The sequence below is a fragment of the Triturus cristatus genome, chromosome 5_2 (assembly GCF_964204655.1).
Source record: "Triturus cristatus chromosome 5_2, aTriCri1.1, whole genome shotgun sequence".
In the NCBI taxonomy this organism is placed as follows: domain Eukaryota; kingdom Metazoa; phylum Chordata; class Amphibia; order Caudata; family Salamandridae; genus Triturus; species Triturus cristatus.
In genome coordinates this window covers 43718830-43734830 of record NC_140588.1, presented here as the reverse complement: position 1 = coordinate 43734830, position 16001 = coordinate 43718830, and the positions used below count along the sequence as shown (strand labels likewise).

The following is a 16001-nucleotide window of genomic DNA, read 5'->3' as shown; positions in this document are numbered from 1 at the left end:
AATGACTAATTAGAAAACAAGCCACATGCAGAGCTCGAGTCGGGGTTCCATGCGGGTGGACGGCGTCCCCCCACTTATTTTACCGGGAGCTCGATAACTGGAGCAAATGGAGCCACACATTCACTCTTTGGCCTCTCTTGGGCGAGATCGGAGCTCATTCAGAACGCTGCTCACGCACTGGCTTCTCTGATGCAATCGTATCTAAGGGGTGAGCGAGGGGAGGCAATGAGTCTGATGGTGCAAGCCACCGTTCGTGATGTCACTTCCTGTCGTGATGTCAGTGTTCCCCTACTTCTTTTTTTAGGACTTGTGCCCTGGTCACATGGTAAACTTAACACTTGCCCTGTTTCTAATGAATAGGCTGTACTGTGTCATACAGAAAGCAATACTATATTGAGAACATAGGGGGCACCTTGTCTGGCCCAAAAGAAATGACCTTCCGTTGTATACAGTTGAAGAATCTATCCTGTCGAGGAACAGAAATCCTTACAATTTGTAATGCCACGGTGCAAGCAGTCTTGGAACTGACCGAATTTCATACAACTATTTTGAGGCATGAAGCATACATTCTGCTCCGTTGCACACAGGCACACAAGAGGAAAGGGGGGAAGATGAGTTTGTCAACTTCTGGAGAAAGCTGAACGCATAAAAATGTGCAAACCTGAAAACACGAGTAGGCCTCAAGTCTCATTCACTAATGTCAGTTGTAACAGAACTTCTTTAAAATAAAACAGTAAAACATTGCATTTGTGATTCTTTAGTTATAGTGAGTGTACAGGATTATTTATTGTGGATCGGCGTCCACATCAGTGTTCTAAGTTGGTGACCACGCCAGCCAGGAGGCGGGGTTACACTGTGATGATGGAGGACCGGCACAGGCCTGAAGAGAGAATACCTCCTGACCCCTCTGATCTTCTGCTCGGAGTACCCTCTAGCAGCTCACCCCCATACTCTCAGTTTGGAATCAGTGGAGCTGCGCACCATTAAGTCTATAATAACAGTTATATCCCCTGCACTGCATCAGTGAGTTACAGATTTCTATAGTAAAGCTACTGACTGAATAGTTTTGGGGTACTATTGATGGACATGGGGTGATTAGACCTGCGCAAGTCAAGCAGTTGCAATGCGGGAGTCTCAACTCTGTGACAATATCCCCAGATCTGCACAGGGAGATCTACAGCTTGTAGAAAGCAAAGGCAAACAGTCTAAGACTGTTACACTGTTTATAAACCACTTTGTCCTTTTCTCTCTTTTATCTACAAGTCGTTGTAGGCTTGTATGCGGGTATATCTCTTTCAGATATACTGTTTGGCATAAACATTGGTATAATACGTGGGATTCTGCAATCTCTGTATAAAAGTGTGTCTCTAATGTCTTTACAATCAAATCAAACCAAATCAAGGAGCATTTATTTAGCACACACATCACCCGAAGGTCTCATGGCGCTGGCAAGATGTGACACACATAATCAGCGATTATAATGAAAGGACGTGAGAACTCAACGGTAATAACTTATTACAGTTGAATTCTGACGCCACAGGGCCTGCTGTTTACAGCAACAAAAACTTAAACATTGATTTTCTTTCTATTGCTTTTTTATATTCTACAGTGCCAAGCAAAAAGTAGATATTTATGGCAACATGTTTTTTTTTTAAACTCCTTGGGAAATTATAGAAAAGTTAGAATCTTTCTGCATGTCTCTGCTGCGCCTTTAAAAAAACTGACTTCTTTTCAACTGCTTTTAATATCTTTTTTCAACAACTAGCTAACAATTTTTTTGTGTGCAATTTTGCACTAGTGATTCTATTTTTTTGTCTTCATGTTTGAAAACATGCTCACTCTTTCATATGACAGAGCTTTGCAGCAGGGCCGACTTTAGTGCTGGTGGCGCCCTGTGCGACAATGTCTATTGGTGGCCCCCCCAGCCCCCAATGACCACCTCTGCCACGGATTCCCTCACCACCGCCCTTTAACAGTGCCTCTCAAGTCTCCATAACCACTGTCTCTCAGATTCATTTACTTTTATAGCACCCCTCATACCAGTGTAAGGTGTCAGAGCACTTTCCACCACACACACATTGCACAGAGAGAATCATATGTGTGTAAATCAGTGTATAGAATATGTTACATAAGACAATACTACAAGGTGTAGTGTAGGAGTGACGTCATAGATACTGGTAGGCAATATAGTTTAAGTACTTATTCGGGAAAAGCACAAATTCAGAATTTAAACGTAACATCATTGTTAACCCTGGGCGTAGTTTGCGAAGTAGCGCTACGCGTAGCTACACAAAGTGCACTTCGCACTACGTGAGCTACGCGTAGCACTTCGCGAACTGTGTAGTACCCTGTTCGCACTGTGCAAGATGTCGTTTTCAATGATTGCACAGTGCGGACAAGCATCCGGCACTGTGCAATGATTGAAAACGTCATCTTGCACAGTGCGAGCTGTAGTTTTCTGCTGCTCGAGTAGATTTTTACTGGAGCGGCAGCTTTCTCAACGCGGGCTGGTAGTTTCTCATCGCGAGCAGTCGCGAGCATACGCGACCACTCGCAATGACAAACCTGACCTCCCCGCGTTGAGAATCTCGCCGGGAGGTTTATTTTCTACGCTCGCGATCGCCATCTTGATGTTGCTGATCACGAACGAGGAAAAAGTCTCACCGGGATGTCATTTTGCTTGCTCGCGGTCGCCAACTTGACGTTGAGGACCGCGAGCAAGTAAAAAATGACCGCTGCACTACGCAACGCTACGCAACGCTACGCTTCGCGTGTTTGCACTGTGCTACGTGCAATTCGCGTAGTGCGAAGTAGCGCAAACTTCGCAAACTACGCGAGCGTAGCGTAGTGCTTTGCCCAGGCTTACATTGTTAGGGGTTCTCTTTCATTATAAGAATTGTTTTCTACCCAAATGAACCCTTTTCACAAGATTAGGATAATGAAAGACTGGGCAAAACAATATAGCTCTAATATATACCTTGACTTTTGCAGCAGCTCTACGGTGACAGTTAATAGCTCGATGTTCTATATTAGCATTTTTGACTTATAAATGACAAGTTACAAAACGAGCTTTCTTACAGAAGCAGTAACCCACTGACCTATTTACATTATATGCACTTTGTTATCTGCATGGTACACGTTCTTAGCAGCAGGCATTTTAACCCTCTGCGCTACTGTAGGATGAGTTAAAACTTTCTCTTTCCATGAAGACGCTTAATCACCACCGGACTTCTGTTGATATTTTAATTGATGTCTGGAAGTTGCTGGAGGCCAGGAACGAGGCAGCAGGCGCTTTTAAAATGATAATACACATTTTCAAAAATGGCGTCCCCACCCCAAGTCAACGCCTGGTGCCGTCGCACTGATCGCACCGCCCTAGAGCTGGCCCTGCTTGGCAGCAATGATTTAAGTGGCTTGTGAGAAAGCGGTTGATCTGACTATTCATAATAAGGGATAAGTACCCCTTACCATACATGATATTTTTACCATACATGATAAGGGTATTACAAATCACCTCGGAGTTCTCTAACCTTAAAAAGGAAGTTGGACTTCAGCCTTGTTACTCTATATGGTATGGAACTCCTTGGAGTGTTGCAATATCCTTAAAATGTATGGCAGGGGGTACTTATTCCATACATAAATATCATTTACAAACATATCGCCGATTTGTTACTATTGTTATTATTGCTGACTTCAATGGGTGAATATAACGATATTTAGGGCACAGATGGTCTTCTGACTATGATATTCGGGAAACACACCCGTTGTGGCCCCCATGGCATAGCATGGCCACTGCTAAGCAATAATTCTTCTAGAAGTATAATTAATCAATTTAATAAGAAGAAATGAATGCTGGAAGCCCATGATTTATAAAGAAAACTGCGTGATTGCTAAAGATATGTAATGAAAATTTGCATACATTTGAGTATTGCTTTAGCTATAATAAATTATTTCAAGGCCACATAATTCTTATCTGATGATGTTTTTATAATTTTGAGAGTGGTGGCTGTATTTGTGCCAATGCTTTTGTGTGTTTCTGTGTGTGGCTGTGTTTTTGATACACTTGGATAGATGAGCTCAAGCCTGTTGATTGGCATGAAAGGATGTCGCAGATCGCTTGCTTACAGAAACAGTCGAGACTCGCTGGACCTGTTTTTTTTTTTTTGAGTTTAGAAAGCTTTATTGAATATCATAAGCCAAGTAAAACATCATTACAGAGCAAATCAAAGGCAGTGTAACAAAACAATAGAATAAAATTGAATTCTTACAATATTAACGAGTGCCATAAGGGAAGTAGGGAATATACTTAGGGGAAAAGCTTTCAAAGGTATTTTATTTAATGGGCAGGGAGGGGCAAGAGGAGGGAAAAGAAAAAAAGAAAAAAAAGGAAGGGGAAGGAAGGGAGAAAGGCAATCAGTATACAAAGTAAATATCTTGTAATTAACAGACCTGTTTATTTTTAAAGTATGTATAAATCAAGGAGAGGGAGAAAGAAGGAGTTGCGACCCACTCGGCTTCTTATTCAAATGCTTAAATATCAGGTTGAGAGTGGATCACTGGTCCTGAAAGAACCAAAGTTAGCATCAGCAGTTCAGAGACTGTTAAGAAACCCTCAGTCACGTTTATTGCAGGTGGTATTTCAGCGGTATGTTCGATTATCCGCTTGTGCTTAACAACGTGACAGCATCATCATTGGGTTACTGTGTGCTTCCTCCACCCGGAGGTTTTGCCTCTGGTTTTTTCAGTAGTGATCGTAGTAGTGAAAAAATAGCCGTGTGTGGTGAGGTGATCTGCGTGAGTGTAAGATAAAAAACTCGTCAAACCAGTCAATAATTTTTAATAAAACTGGGTGCGAGTTAATTAAAAACGCTTTTCGTGCAGTAATAGACGCTTTAGGGTCTAGTGCACTATGTGAGAATGTCCAAAAAAAGAGGTCGACATGTTTCAGCCCTATTTCGTGCCCCTAAGGGTCAGGTGGGCTTTCATCAGGACCTAGTGTAAGTGTGGGGACCCTAATATTCAAGGGACTCCCAGGTAAGGATGGAATGATTTGTCCAACCGGTACTAGAAAGTTCAAATTGAACCTATTTGGAAATACGAGAAAAAAGGGGGAGAAAAGAAAATGATACAGACCCATATTTAGTCAAGATGTAAGCTGTTGTTGTGTTCAAAATTTAGAGCATCAGCCGTTGTTGCAACTACAAAATGACAATACTTTAGTAGTAACAATGACAATAGACACACAGGCTCATATTGGCATTGAGTAACGGCAAAAGAAGCCCTCTTTTTGTATTTAAAAACAAGTTGCAAGAAGAAACTGACACAAACCAATACCCAATTCTATCAGTAAACACAAAACAAAACACAAAATGTCATTATGATGATATAGAGGCCATTCGCATTCAGCGTATGAATCACGCTCGTTTTTTGTTGTGATTTGCTCTGTTTAAGGAAAAAATGATTGAGATGTGTCTAGATGAGACACAGTATGTTGCATTACCGGTGTTGCTGAATGAAAGCGCTCACTTAGGGAACGCCTTTTTTACACATTTCAGTTAACAGCGGAGTGTTGTCAAAGTAGTATAGGATAATGGTACGCACAAATGTGAAGCTCAAAACAATAAGCTAGCAGTTATCTAAGTTTTAAGGGACTTTGACTGCGCACAAACGTATTCAAGCATTTCAACATACATTTCTAAAGACATTATGGAAAACAATACCTTGTTTACTCAATTTGAGGAAACCCATCGGGTACAGGAGGCTAAATCCCGCTCTTGAAAGAAGGAGGAAGAACAGATAAAGTATTAAAAGAGATATACATTACATCCCTTCGTCCCTCCGTCGGCGTCCTCGTGTCTATTCCGGCCGTTACCTTGTGCAGGGAGGTTAGAGACTTGTTCTGCCGCTGCCTCTCTTTACCCGGAATGCGCTTCCCTTCCCAAGATCCACAAGGAACGAAGACCACCACCGGGAAGACCAATTGTCTCTGGGATCGAATCTGTCCTTGAACCTCTGTCACAGTTTGCGGACCATTATCTAAAACCACTAGTACAACAGATGCCTACCTACCTTAAGGATACTAAAGATCTCCTTAACCTCCTAAGAGACCAACAATTCACAGAAGGAAGAATGTTACTAGTTGGCTTAGACGTCGAAAGTCTGTACACCAGTCTCCCACAGAAGAAAACATTGGACACCCTTGAAGAGTTACTGTTCAGTCAACAGTGGAACCATAAGACACCCAGACATTTCATTCTAGAGTGCTGCAGACTGGCGCTCACTGAGAACCATTTTGAGTATAACCACACCATGTATCGACAGTGCCATGGTACTTCCATCGCGCCGAGCGTGGCGGGATTATACGTCGGCGATTTCGAAGCACACTTCGTACAGAGCCCTACCAACCCTTTCCTCAAACGGATTATCTTTTGGAAACGGTACATCGATGATGTCCTGTTGATTTGGGAAGGTGATATGGGAACTCTCGTCGACTTTCATCAGTGGTTAAACACCAGAGATGAGTGGCTAAAATTTACCTACTCAGCAAGCCCAAATAAACTCGACTTCCTGGACGTCACCATCTTTATTGACAACAATACCATTCAAACGAAAACATTTTTTAAACCCACTGCTAAGAACAGCTTACTTTCCTTTAAAAGCTTCCATCCACGTCCAATGAGGGAGAACCTTCCGTATGGTCAGTTTCTCCGTCTTAGACGCAATTGTAGCAACATCCAGGACTACAAAGAACAAGCGAAAGATCTTAGCGAGAAACTGAAGAACAGAGACTACCCTCTACGCACCATCAAAAAATGCCAAAAGAGGGCTAGAAACCAACAGAGAGAAGCCCTAATGGAAACGACTGTGAAAGAACCTACAAAAGATCTGGTCACATGTGTCAGCACTTACAGTCTGGTATCCAATGACGTCAAGAAAATAATCAACAAGAATTGGAGGATCCTTACGTCAGGCGCCTTGAAATGGCCCAAACCTAGGTTCTCAAACAAGAGGACCCGGAATCTAAGAAACATACTGGTACATACAAGACCCCCTCCAAAACCAAGTATGGATACGACCCTGAGTCTCTGGAGTAGAACACCAGTAACTGGTCATTACCCTTGTGGCACGTGCTCCGTGTGTCATCTTACTACAGCAACTAAAACCTTACAACTACTGCCAGATTTACTATGGACAATCCGATCACATACCAACTGTAATACCACCCACGTGATCTATATGATTACATGGCCTTGCAAACTACGCTATATTGGGATGACATGTCGCAGAGTTAAACAACGACTCTGTGAACATAGGAGCAACATTAAGTGTAAAAAGAGTACCACTAAAATGAGTAGTCATTATCTGGAAAAAGGACACACAATCAATCACCTCCAGTGGGTCATTTTGGAAACCCTTACTGCCAAAAATCAAAACGCAGAAAGAATCCTGTTCGAAAAAGAACAAAGATGCGTCCACCGCTTATGTACCCATGTACATGGACTAAACGATAATATCCCATGGTTAAGTATTAACAAATGACAACCGTAGTATGAACAAAAAATAGTGGACCAGGATCAACGTCGTAGATGATGGATATACTTGTGTTGGGTCTCAATAACTTTTTAATTTCCCTCACTATCCACCTACAACCCCCAGTGACATAAGTATCACCTACATAAAAGCGCTCCCTTTAAAGACTTTGGCAACAACATAAGTCGAGGAAATGTAAATTCCTACATTGCAGGGCTCTGAGAAAAATGTAATCGGAATAATCCTCTACACCATGTCAATTCTTTACTGAGACGTTCGTCTGGGAATATGAATCTTTATACAAGATCCGTTACATGTCACACATATGGTATCCCTTTGTTTACGATCTCAGCAACATCAGAGGCAGAGAAACGTAAAAATCTTTATATCTGCACGGCTCAATGACATTTTTGTGAACTCGTTCAGAATGCACCTTCAGATTACACCAAAACTTTATTGAGACGATCACGGGGCAAGATGAACATGCTGTTTTTTAGTGTTGACATGATGCGCTTGTGTCACCTGAGTCCAATCACCTGGTAATTCATACATACCAAGAAGAATCTCGAATTTCCAGTGAAAGATCTATATGAAACATGATTTCTATTAAGTATAGCGTTTTTTACGAGAAACTTAGTCTGTCCTTCCTGTCGATTATTGTGATGGCTTTGCCTCCTTAAAATCTGACCCGGCGTTACTGAAGCGCATTCCGGGTAAAGAGAGGCAGCGGGAGAACAAGTCTCTAACCTCCCTGCACAAGGTAACGTCCGGAATAGACACGAGGACGCCCACGGAGGGACGAAGGGATGTAAAGTATATCTCTTTTAATACTTTATCTGTTCTTCCTCCTTCTTTCAAGAGCGGGATTTAGCCTCCTGTACCCGATGGGTTTCCTCAAATTGAGTAAACAAGGTATTGTTTTCCATAATGTCTTTAGAAATGTATGTTGAAATGCTTGAATACGTTTGTGCGCAGTCAAAGTCCCTTAAAACTTAGATAACTGCTAGCTTATTGTTTTGAGCTTCACATTTGTGCGTACCATTATCCTATACTACTTTGACAACACTCCGCTGTTAACTGAAATGTGTAAAAAAGGTGTTCCCTAAGTGAGCGCTTTCATTCAGCAACACCGGTAATGCAACATACTGTGTCTCATCTAGACACATCTCAATCATTTTTTCCTTAAACAGAGCAAATCACAACAAAAAACGAGCGTGATTCATACGCTGAATGCGAATGGCCTCTATATCATCATAATGACATTTTGTGTTTTGTTTTGTGTTTACTGATAGAATTGGGTATTGGTTTGTGTCAGTTTCTTCTTGCAACTTGTTTTTAAATACAAAAAGAGGGCTTCTTTTGCCGTTACTCAATGCCAATATGAGCCTGTGTGTCTATTGTCATTGTTACTACTAAAGTATTGTCATTTTGTAGTTGCAACAACGGCTGATGCTCTAAATTTTGAACACAACAACAGCTTACATCTTGACTAAATATGGGTCTGTATCATTTTCTTTTCTCCCCCTTTTTTCTCGTATTTCCAAATAGGTTCAATTTGAACTTTCTAGTACCGGTTGGACAAATCATTCCATCCTTACCTGGGAGTCCCTTGAATATTAGGGTCCCCACACTTACACTAGGTCCTGATGAAAGCCCACCTGACCCTTAGGGGCACGAAATAGGGCTGAAACATGTCGACCTCTTTTTTTGGACATTCTCACATAGTGCACTAGACCCTAAAGCGTCTATTACTGCACGAAAAGCGTTTTTAATTAACTCGCACCCAGTTTTATTAAAAATTATTGACTGGTTTGACGAGTTTTTTATCTTACACTCACGCAGATCACCTCACCACACACGGCTATTTTTTCACTAGAATGATCACTACTGAAAAAACCAGAGGCAAAACCTCCGGGTGGAGGAAGCACACAGTAACCCAATGATGATGCTGTCACGTTGTTAAGCACAAGCGGATAATCGAACATACCGCTGAAATACCACCTGCAATAAACGTGATTGAGGGTTTCTTAACTATTTTTAAAGTAGCCACAGAAGGACTGCTCTAAATGCCGACTCTACAAGGCAAAATCACCCTAGTGTCCCCTCTTGGAGTCACAGTATGACAATCTAAGGTTCGGCAGTTCGCGATAGCTTAACTGCTGTTACTTCATGATAAAACAAAGTGAGTGAGTGGTAGACCCCTAATAACAGTATTTAAGGTTGGTTTTAAGATGCCTGATGTTTTAAGCGCTATGCATGTGTCACAGTTTAGGCTATACAGCCCACTGCTAAGGGTAGGCCAGCGTGTTAATGGGAATAATGAAATATTTTATTATCTATGCCATCATTAAGATGAATGCCGTTCTTACGATATGTTTGGATGTATATTACCCTAGTAGAATTGGTTTATTTGCAAAATAAAAATGTGGCACAACATGAAACGCTGTAACGCTGGTCATGCAATACTCGTTTTGATGGGTTTTTCTAAAAAACAGTCCTCATCATGTCCTTCATTTAAAAATAATACTTTACCTTTGCAACACAAGTTTACAAATATGCCACTTGGATTCTAATGTTTACACATTAGCTGATATTTATTTTTCTCTACTTCAGATTCGCTGGACAGAAAGTAGCAAAAACTTTCAGAGCCAAATTGTTCGACTGGTAGGAGATGTTCTCCTGGCTACTGGGTTCCTCTCCTACTCGGGCCCATTTAATCAAGAATACAGAAACCTGCTTCTCCAGCTCTGGAAGAAAGAGATGAACACTAACAGGATTCCTAACAGTGAGGTGAGTGCAGGGCTCTGAACTAATGCTTCTAGTCTGTAATTAACATTGATGCTCCTGTCATTGACCTCACAATTCGGTACCCAAGGCCAGCACTTCCATAAGATGGGATAACTCAGGCCTAGTGGGGCCAAATTACTACAGAGCCCTGCAAAATTATATTTTACCTGGAGTGGTGAAAATCCTCGCACCCCCTGCACCAGACTCCATGATGCCCACTTACTTAATAATCCTCATTACCAACCTCCGTTCATACTCACCCCATCTAGTTCTCTTTGCCATCTTCAGTGTATTTTTCCTGTCTAATTGTCACTATGGCTCATCACCTTTCACAACTATTGTTCCCCCCTTTCCAGCCTGCATATGTTATCCACCACAACCAATGCCCCAAATCACTGTCATCCATGAATCCGTAGCTTCTACACTTAGCACTTGTTTACATCCCCACTTCTTTCTATCACCACCCTCCTCCCAGCACCACGGATCATGCAGTGTTATTTATATTGATCTCACTTGCTGTGGTGTTATTTCTGCAACATCATTTAATGTGGCCTCACTCGTGTCAAAGATTGTGCCTCAAGGCTCACGTCCTTCCCTCTCTGGAAATGTGATAGTGGGCCCCAGAGTGTTCCCACGGAGGCTAGAGAAGAAATGGCACCACGAGCAAACACCGGACAACCACGCAGCACTCAAGAACGCCAGCCGCAGACACCACCAACTTATTCGAACGGCCAAAAGGACCTCCTTCAAGGAACGCATCGACAACAGCGCACACAATATCAAAGAGCTCTTCTGCATCGTGAAGGAACTCACCAACCCCAGCTCTGTGCATCTACTCTCACCAATCCCTCTATTGCCAACACAAACCACATCGGTGAGAGGGGGCATCCCTACCTTATTCCCCTATGTAAGTAAAATTCCCGTGATGAGCAGCCATTGACCCGTACATGTGCTTGTGGCCTAACGTAGAGTAATTTAACCCACCGCTTGAATTTAGGGCCATAGCCCATTTTTGGTAAAACCCCAAAGAGGTGTGGCCATTCTGCTGCATTGAACGCTTTGTTGGCATCGAGTGAGGCTATCGCCCAACCCGCAGCTGAGGCCATCACCGTCTACGCCTCTACATTAAATGAACACGGGAAACTATTAATGCAGAAACTCGCAGACAGATTTTCTACATGAGGTCACTAGCTCTACCAATTAAAGATTTCAACCCCTCCTGGGCCAGCTTCAGTGCAAAGAGGGCTTTGTACCTTTCAAAACGAGTCATGGGTACCTCCTGCGATGTTGCTGTCCCTCCCTGGAGCACCTGCGAAGGCAATTGATTAAACCGGTATGCCTGGTTTATGGGGCTCGGACATGTCAGGAAGCTTCTAGCATCTGCTTCACAAATTCTGCCCGTTGGGCCTTGGCAAGATGTTGTAAAATGTGTGCCCATACTCAGGCGATGTCTGTCAGGGAGCCTGGTCGCCGCCAGCAAGGAAAAGCAAATGCAAATGAGAAAAGCCGATCTCGCTTCATAGCCTGAGTGCTGGCGGAAGAACTCTGACTGCCTTGGTTAATATTTTAAATGAACGTATAGAAGGACCTATCTGCCCAACGTGGCCCTAATGATCATTTTTAACACATATCAGCTAATGCAGGACCTGCCACATTTGGTTGACTGTTTACAACTATCGTATTTTGCACATTTTATACATAAAAGTTTAAACACTTTATCTGACAATTGTTTTATTCTCTTCAGATTTTATCTATTTATAATTGTTTTAAATAGCCAAGCAATGCTGCTTTCAATAATTCAATTACAATTATAAATGAACAAGTGAAGAAATGTAACTCTCAATAAAATTCAGATGTTTTGTTCCAAGAACCTTTCTTAACAAAATGTCATTCAAAGTTTGAAAACGCTTGTGAGAAATCAAGTTCGACACATTTTTTCACATAAAGCCAGTCACGCCGCGTCCCGTTTTACCTCGTTGCTCACTGAGTGTGATTTTCTACTCGGCAGGGCAGCATCCGTCCCCAGGGCGGCAAAGCTCCCCGCCAGAAGCGCACAGCAGGCACATACTGCAGGCAGAGGGCGCGCGGGGACACCTGTGCGGCGCAGTCAGGGAGCAGCAGGAACAGGCCTGATGCAGGAGCCCTTTATCATGTAGGATGTCACAGTTGGATATGCTCTAAGCAAGGCAATGCTGTTTCCCAGAGAAATTGTTAAATTCATAAAATGAGCCGAGCTTTAAAAAACGAGCCCATTTTCAGCCCACGATTACTCGGCGCCATAAAAACGTAATACAAGAAAATAAATGACGGCCCACACCGCTAGGCTGCCTTTATCTATATTAATGGCGCACACCACAGAAAAAGGAAAACTAACGCTGAGACACCAACATATGTACAAGCATTTTTTCCGCAGAGCCTCACAACCCTCTCAGCCATTGTGAGTTTCACCATGCACGTGCACTGGCGTTAACCCTGTAATTTGTGTTTCCTATATTTTATTTTTTAGGATCTTAACCTCATCAGTTTGCTCGTAGACAACGCCACCATCGGAGAGTGGAACCTCCAGGGCCTTCCCAACGACGACCTGTCCATCCAGAACGGAATCATCGTCACCAAAGCGTCTCGGTTCCCACTGCTCATCGACCCCCAGGGCCAGGGGAAGATCTGGATAAAGAACAGGGAAAAGAACAACGAACTGCAGGTAACGTCACATGCACCGAATCGAATGCCATGGTGGGGGGCGTGCCGGCGCGCGCGGAAGCTAGTCAGACGGCAGTAACGCTTCTTGGCACGAGCATCATGATAATCTGCTTCAGAAGCTGCTCGCACATATGGCAGAGACGATCCCTACGGGTATAAGTGAAATAGAAGTTTTAATTATATGCCTGCACACTCAGTTAATGTAAGAAGATTTTGTCTGCTGTGTTTCAGCTCTGAGACAGAGGGGGATTTACACTCGTGCACATGACGCCTCAGAGGGGCGCCCATGTGCAGCCCCGCGCTTCTGTCTCCCCTGAATCTAACCTTTGCTTCCTTCTTCGATAAAAGTCCCCGGGTACCTCAAGCGCGCTGATGGAGTTGTCTCATCCAACAAGCCAGCTATATCTTGGGCTCCCAATCAAAGCCTTTTTGTGATGGTTATTTGACCGGAACAAAAACCAGCGCTCAATTGCACCTATTTTCCCAGTAGGGGAATGTTCTGAACCTTTTCAAGAGAGATTTTCTTTGTCCTGCCTCATTGTATCAAAAGGAAGATGATTTTACATCACAGCTGGACACTAGATGGAGCTGTATTTTTTGGAAGGAACTCAAGCACAGATGCAAATCCTAGAATTCAGTGCAGACTACTGCACTTGCGCCTCGAATGGTGGTTTGCCAGTGATCACACCAGAGCAAACCCGATCTTGTTCCTTTGTTTCTCCTAAACTTTGCTGTTTCTTTAGCTTTATCTTGACAGCTTTGGAGTCAGTGACATTTGAATCGAATGTTTGCCGTGGAAAAAGACTTTGATGTGGTATTTCACTAATAAATATATTACAGGGGCACCTTTCTTTGAATGACTTTTAATTGACTGCATGGATTATGCCGATCAAAGGAAATCTTGGCAGATGTCTTTTGGTGCATAAAGGGAGTGAGTTGCCTATCCCCCGAGCACATGAGTGTGCAAAAATACTGCAGCATGGATTGATCGCCTTCCCGTGGCTCAGGTCCACCTTTTCGTGACTCTAAGGGCCTTATTTAGATCTTGGCGGATGGAATACTCCGTCACAAACATGACAGATATCCCGTCCACCATATTACGATCTCTATATTAGATATATTGGGATCATAATACGGCAGACGGGATATCCGTCACATTTGTGACGGAGTATTCCCTTCCGCCAAGATCTAAATCAGGCTCTTAGTTTGTAACCTTATAATGAACAGCTCCCAAACTATTCTCAGGCACATGAATCAGTTCATGTTCCATGTGTCTGGGGCAACCACCTTTGTATTTCAAGAATAATAATAATACCCCCCTCCATGTTCATATCATTTCCACATCCCGAGAGCAGATAATAAGTTCAAGTTCTGCCTCATCGTCCACTTTCCCAGCTGATGTTGAAGTCCACCTTTAGCAATGACTGGGTGGGTTGCATTCCCATGGTGCCAGCAACGAAGTTGCCAAGCTGTATTTATTTGGCACAGTGTGAAAGTCTCCACAAGCAGTGTCTTTATGTTCCTCAAAGTTAGCCTGAAGACATTTCTAACGTCTTATGAGTCTGGCAGTGCATAGTAGGCAAACACAAGGAGATGATGGACAGAGTGCTGAAACTTTTCAGACACTCACCCCCAGTCACAGATCTGGGTTGAATCCATCATCGTTCTTTAGCTCACTTCACCAAACCAGTTCAGACAGAGCTATATGCAAATCAGTCTTGACCCTATGCCTCAGGGGAACACTCCAGGCCTAACTGCCAAGCCATGTCTTCCCTGGACCAGAAACAAGCTTCCTGGGACCGATTTCAGGCTAGCAGCCCTCATCAGCCAGGCTAGCTTGAATCCAGTGGGAAAGTGAGCAAGGGACCCACGTCCAGGCATACCCTGCCAAATTAGGGCGAACAAAGCAAACACAAGGAGATGATGGACGGAGCTCTGAAACTTTTCAGACACTCACCCCCAGTCACAGATCTGGGTTGAATCCATCATCGTTCTTTAGCTCACTTCGCCATCGCCACCCCAGTTCAGACACAGCTATATGCAAATCAGTCTTGATCCTGTGCCTCATGGGAACAGTCCAGCCTGATCTGCTAAGCCATGTCTTCCCTGGACCGGAAACAAGCATCCTGGGACTAGTTCCAGGCTAACAGCCCTATTCAGCTAGGCTAGCTCGAATCCATTGGCAAAGTGAGCAAGGGACCCACGTCTGGGGATACCCTGCCAATTTAGGGCGAACAAAGCAAACAGAAGGAGAGGATGAATGGAACGCTGAAACTTTTCAGACAGTCACCCCCAGTCACAGATCTTGGTTGAATCCATCATCGTTCTTTAGCTCACTTCGCCACCCCATTTCAGACACAGCTATATGTAAATCAGTCTTGACCCTGTGCCTCATGGGAACAGTCCAGCCCGAACTGCCAAGCCATGTCTTTCCTGGAACGGAAACAAGCATCCTGGGAACGGTTTCAGGCTAACAGCCCTCATCAGCCAGGCTAGCTTGAATCTAGGGGCAAAGTGAGCAAAGGCTCCACGTCTGGGCATACCCTGACAATTTAGGGCGAACAAAGCAAACACAAGGAGATTATGGACGGAACGCCAAATCTTTTCAGACACTTGCCCCCAGGCACACATAAGCAAATATTCAATCAATATTTATTTTGAAATCACATAAAACATACACTAAAACATGTACAAAAACATAAAATTCCAAACTTTGTCAAAATTCATACTATCTAAAAAAACAGACTAGATCTTCCTTGTATGACCAGAAAGAACATTCCAAGCCTGTAATACGTGTCTTGATGTCCCAAAATCAACACATCTGCGGTGCCCAATTTGCAAATCATAAAAGCTACCTACTAATTAGATATGCTTATGTTCTTCATTTTTGTTAAGATATATTTTTTTGCAAGGCTTCTTGCAAATTGGACAGAAGAACAAGAAGTGTACCTGTGTTTCATCACAATGGCGACATTGGTAACAGG

The 16001-nt window shown here is 43.2% G+C and overlaps 1 protein-coding gene across 1 annotated transcript in view; it reads left to right on the top strand.

The window, feature by feature from the left end:
* Positions 1-16001, top strand: part of LOC146822633 (dynein axonemal heavy chain 5-like) — a 971002-nt gene that overhangs the window by 662951 nt on the left and 292050 nt on the right. Inside the window, exons 61-62 of the mRNA XM_085606815.1 lie at positions 10144-10320; positions 12824-13018. Of these exons, the coding sequence (XP_085462941.1) occupies positions 10144-10320; positions 12824-13018 (372 nt within the window). The remainder of the gene's footprint in view (positions 1-10143; positions 10321-12823; positions 13019-16001) is intronic.